Consider the following 5,387-nt stretch of genomic DNA (forward strand, 5'->3'; position numbering starts at 1 on the left):
ACAGTGAAAAATATGAGAAAGGCACGTCTAATTTGGTAGTCTTAGGAAATACTTCACATGGATAGTTACTCGGCAAGTACTTTAATGGGTAATTGATGAATTATTGTGGATCTGTGGAAAAAAAAATTTTACCAGCTCAGCACGGTTACTAGAGGTTGCAAGTGTTGGACCCCCCACTTGCACCAACTCTCTCGCGAGTCGTGGCGCGTGTCAACCTTGCCTTGTCCTTGAAACCACGCGACCGCGACCGTATGCCACCCGAGCGCTTTTATATGCTACTAAGAGCCCCTTCCAACGCAAACCGTAATCATACTTGATGCATTTCTACATAAATTGCGATTGAATTTTTTCAACGAAACAGCTGATTATGACTGAATGCATCGGAGTTCATTTGACTCACAGCCATTCACCTGAGACTGTTTACATGCTCCAGTTTCGAGGCATTAAAATATATTTTCAAATGTCTTTCGACATTGTCTGCACGCGAAGACTTATACCAAGATAATGGAGTTATCAAAATTGGTATGATAGACGAGTTTTTATCGTTCGTGGAACGACGCTAATATCTCTCAATCAGTCTGAGTCCAACTGTTCATTCCAGGGCAATAGGATTGATTGATCTGTTCTATGTCTTATCGTCTGTCTTGTGATGGAAAACCTTGAATTGATTAGTCATACGCGTGATAATGGCCGCACGTGCAATATTTTTTAATTCGCCAATTCGAATTTATTGTAGCGGGACTTTTGGCAATGACTCGTCATGTGTTGTGCACGCGATTCTTGAGTTCTTTGACGTTAGAGATATGAAATTCACTTGAAAAAAAAATTGATAACTTCAGTTATCTGTTGTTCTTGAACACCCACACGCTTTGTAATCGGTTATCGCGGTAACGAGGGCTGTACATTTCCAGGGGAAGTGTAAAAATGATTTTTTGTTGTTTTTCAATTCTCACATTAAGCTGCCGCAAGCGATGATATAATTCTTTTTCTTAGAAAGCGGCCTTTTGTCCGGACGTGTTCGGGGGTTTGAAGATAGGTGGCAGCAGGGCTTTGGTTAGGGCCCACGATTATTTCGGGTCCGTCGGGTGGGGATAGGGCCCTGGAAGTTGCAACGATTGACGATGGGTGGCAGCACCTTTCTGAATCAGTCCTTCAGATACTTCTGTGGAATAAACGGCGGAGAATCCAATGCATTTCAGGAATCGAAAACTTTAGATTTAAAGAAATGATAAGGATCAGTGCAAATGATGAAAAATTATGTAAGTTTGAACAGAGATCAATATTTATTTTGATACTCATAAAGTATTATTAAGCGTCTTGTTCTATTATCTTCACAATAACCTTATAGACTCAATCTTCATCTCAATTTGCACTCATAAATATAAATAAGAACACTCTTTCTCTGGAAAAATATCACCTTCCATACAAATCTGATAAACATTCATAAATCCTTAAACGTAAATAGAATCTAAACTTAGTACAATAATATACAAAAAAAAAAATCCCCAATACTCTCGTCGAAATATTTTACACACATTGATATTCATTATTCAACACTTCGTCAGCGTAGTCCATACAACATCTATCTACATTACAAGAAACGCAAAAATGAATTAATGGAAGACATCGGTGATTCTTGTTGCGTAAGGCACTTAAACATAACGATAATTTGAAATCATCTATTTACATCCACCAACTCATCATAATCATGAACTTTTTCGGAAAAAACTCATGGAAATTAATCTCAATGAAAGAAACTATGTACAAGGCACTGTATAAGGCACAGCCTCATAGGCTACTGACCATCGAAAAGAATAATCTTGACAGCGGAAACTAAGAACTAATTCTAACAACCCTTAAACGCTTCCCGAGCTTTAATATGTTGTTTTCTTGAAAAAAAAAAATAATAAATGTAACGACTTGAGACGTAACCGGCTAGCGGTTTCAGTCAATAGAATCACTAGTTCTTCGAGAACACAAAGTTTTATTACACCGAGATATTAACGATTTACCAGGGTCTCCAAGGTTTGCCCTCGATCTCAGGCATGACACTCTTCCTCATGACCAGAGCCAAGGGTTTTTGAAGTGGCGGACTGTAGAGGGTGGCCCTGGCATCGAATTCCGGATCGCTGGTGTATCCGTTAGCGGGCGATGTTGCGACATCCCGATGACTGGTGGTAAATGCTGGTGATTGCTCTCGGAAATTTGATGGTGGTGCTTCGAAGGCGACAGGACTTGCAGCCGATGTCGACGTAGAACTCGTTGATGAGGAGGAGGATGAAGCTGAGGCTGTGCTTGCGGTCCTCTGGGGGATGGGAATGAGCGTTGGCAGAGGTGATGATGGGGCTGGAGATGAAGCTGGTGATGTCACTGGAGTGGCTTTAGCACCAGCTGGCAAAACCAGGGCGATGTCACCGTTGGGCAAACGCGTTGGCACCAGTTGCAGGCCAGTACCGTTGGCATTCGTGAAGAAGATGCCGTTGGATTGCTGCACTTGGATTCGCGGTGTCGTGTCCACTTGCGGTAGAATGTGGACTTGGAGTTGAGTTGTCGGTGGTGCTGGCTGAACCACTGGTGGTGTTGACTGGGAACTCGTGTTACTCTCCACCGGTCCCAGGCAAGATGCCAAGTGGGCCATCAGACGACGTTTCACGGAGGCGTCCAGACCGGGAAATCTGCCAACTTCACTCGCGCACTCCGTAAAACCCGCACGGAATTTGTTTAGAACTGATGGATCTGTAGCTGCAGCCAGGGCTACCTGTTGACGCTGAAGGGTTTCCAGGTGCTTCACTGTCATCTCTAGGATATCGGCTTTTTCCAATTTTGAGTGTCGTGCTGGCTGAAATCATAAAAAAGGATAAAAACGTTAGTTGAATTTTTATTTTTCAGTTTATATTTAGAATTCGATTGAAGCGAACGGTTTCTTTCTTTCAATTTGACCCTATGACACAAATCGTGAAATGGAAGTCTTGAATTGTTCTGGCAAAATTGAATTCTGCGCAACTTAAAAAAAAATTGAACTCGGCGCATCGCAACTGATTCGAATTCAATTTTTATTACAGTAAAATGAAGTATTGGAAATAGATACTTACGTCTTTTTTCATCGCATCGAGGATTAGTGTCTTGAGTTCATTAAGACAATTATTAATCCTCGCTCGTCTCCTCTTTTCCATAATGGGTTTGTTACTCCGTCTATTTTCCCCGGATCTCCTAGTGGTAGTTCCACTAGTATTAGTTTGCGCAGGCGGCTGTCCAGCCTCCTGTGGCACGTGTGGTGCTGGTGGTGTTGAACCCACCGAAACACCTCCCGAGGGCATCGTAGCACCCACTCCGGTCACCATTGTCCAATATCAATCAATTCTCCCTCAAAATAACCACAAATAGATTCCACTTCTTCCACCACTAGCACAGTAAATCCAACAGGCGATGGGTGACTTCAGCACAAAAATCGTTGAATTTTAATCCAGAAAAGCTCACACCTGAACTTCTAAATTGTAGAATCGAATTTTAATTCTCAAGAGTAATTCTCAAATGAGGAATTAAACTGGCGCTTGTACCAACTTTGAGTTCGCGGAGAAGGTTCGACCTCTCGCCTAGCGCGCAAGAGCTCGACTGACTCAACGAGACGACCAAACGATTTGTGTTGCTTCAGCTCTAGCGTAGCGAGGAGCTTTGGAATGCCCCGAGAGGTAGCCAAAAGCCACCGAGTGGGGAGAGGTCGCCGAAGACCTAGTGGGGATAGCGCGCGTGACGTTTACCCCTGGACGATTCGTACGTTTGTTACCCCCACCCTAGTCTTCTTTTTGACCGTCACTGGAATTCCGACAGCTCAAGGCCCCCCCACCATATTTTTACTCAACCCCCACTACAGATCATCAAACGGGGACCCCCTTGGGGCCCGCAGGGCATGCGTGTCGGCGATTAATCGAGGAACTTCTCGCTTCGATACTCATCCCTCGGAAAAACTGAAAAAAATCAAGGATTTTCACGAATCCAAATGGCACTAACGCCAATTGGACCTGACAAATCCAAATCGGTTACTTTTTATTACAATTCGGGCATGTATGTGGTTCCGTTCCATTCCTCATGGTCACTACAAGATTTTGTCTATTACGAGAAGTCTGCAATGGGACGGGCGAGAGAGTAGAGTGGGCCTTGAGGCCCAACGACTCCTAACACCCTCGTGACATCCCAGGGACACGTTTGCGGGAGTTGAAGGTGCAGACATAATAGACTTATATCAGCAGTGATTTTTTTTTTCACTCCTATCGCGCGCGGAAATAACTTGAGGATGCTCGGGGGTGTGGTGACGCGGAGGTTTGTTGGCACGCGTCGTTGTGTTTCCTGTCTCGCCTACGCTACAGTGAAAAAAAAATCGGACAAAAAAAAACGAGAAAAGGGGAAGAGAGAAAAACTAGAATAAGAACGAGAATTTATTAGACATAGATTTTCCCATTTTTTTCCTCTCCTTTTCAGAGATCTCTTTCTCGTCTGGGTGGAAAAAATGGGTGGGGAAGGGATAATCCAGAGTTGTATTGGGAGAGGAGAAGGAATACACACAGAAGAGGTTTATCCATAAAAAGAGACGGCACAAAGCGCTGAGGCATCTTCTCAGTGCGAGAGAGACCATTCGATTGGGGCGATAAGGAGTGTGAAAGAGAGGGTAAAGTCACGCCGCCAATCCAAGTGGTGGGATTCGACGCGGCGCGCGACAGACGCACGCTCATTGGTCGATACAACTGTATCCCCCCACCATGAAAAATACAACTGTACTGTGTGAGCGTGCCGGGCGCGATCCGCTCGTAACCCGGGGAAGGGGAAAAAATCCGTCAATTTCAAGTTCTTCTTCTAGAGTTTTCTCTTTTTTTTTCATTCTATTTCTACAGACATCAGTTGTTTTCTGTGCTGGCAGATCGATTGATGGTGACTCGATAGCAACTGGACTTATTCATCAACTTGTTCAATCGATTAATAGCTGGTCGAGCGAATTCACCCTCGACCCGAAATACACCAATACTCTATGCAGTGAACAGTTTAATCGCTCAATCTTCCTTCGAGCTCAATATTTTTAATCTTGAGCAAATCAATTTGTCTAGGATTATTTTATCTCGTCTCCACCCAGTCAGGGTATAACGATTGATCAGGATTTTAAAATGATTAGATCTCAAAATTCTATCCAACCGGGACTGGAACTCAAAACCTGTCGCATATGAGGCAACGAATTTACCCATTGCGCTAATCCACTGGGCGTGACGGAATTAATCAGTAGAAGAATCTTTTAAGTCTCAAAATTTGATCTATATCAGGGGCGAGCCGTTATTGATCGAGTCTTAGGAATCGTCAATATAATTCCATAAGTGCTGAGATACGACAAGAGACTTCATGAT

The 5,387-nt window shown here is 43.6% G+C and overlaps 1 protein-coding gene across 1 annotated transcript; it reads right to left on the minus strand.

Annotated features, from left to right (window-relative positions):
• Positions 1–1,260: 1,260 nt before the first annotated feature.
• Positions 1,261–3,652, minus strand: LOC105273783 (bHLH transcriptional repressor hairy). Its single transcript, XM_011316411.1, has 2 exons — positions 3,093–3,652; positions 1,261–2,839 (listed from the first exon to the last, which is right to left on the minus strand). The coding sequence occupies exons 1-2, from the start codon at positions 3,339–3,341 to the stop codon at positions 2,009–2,011; spliced, it is 1,080 nt and encodes a 359-aa protein (XP_011314713.1). The 5' UTR covers positions 3,342–3,652; the 3' UTR covers positions 1,261–2,008.
• Between the last annotated feature and the right edge of the window lie 1,735 nt (positions 3,653–5,387).

The sequence above is a fragment of the Fopius arisanus genome, unplaced genomic scaffold, assembly GCF_000806365.1.
Source record: "Fopius arisanus strain USDA-PBARC FA_bdor unplaced genomic scaffold, ASM80636v1 scaffold00007, whole genome shotgun sequence".
NCBI lineage: Eukaryota > Metazoa > Arthropoda > Insecta > Hymenoptera > Braconidae > Fopius > Fopius arisanus.

Bases quoted from the DNA above. Each gene is read 5' to 3' on its own strand.
- LOC105273783 (XM_011316411.1), bottom strand. From the start codon at position 3,341: ATGGTGACCGGAGTGGGTGCTACGATGCCCTCGGGAGGTGTTTCGGTG. The intron at 2,840-3,092 runs GTAAGTATCTAT...TTATGATTTCAG, and splicing joins TCGATGCGATGAAAAAAGAC to CCAGCACGACACTCAAAATT.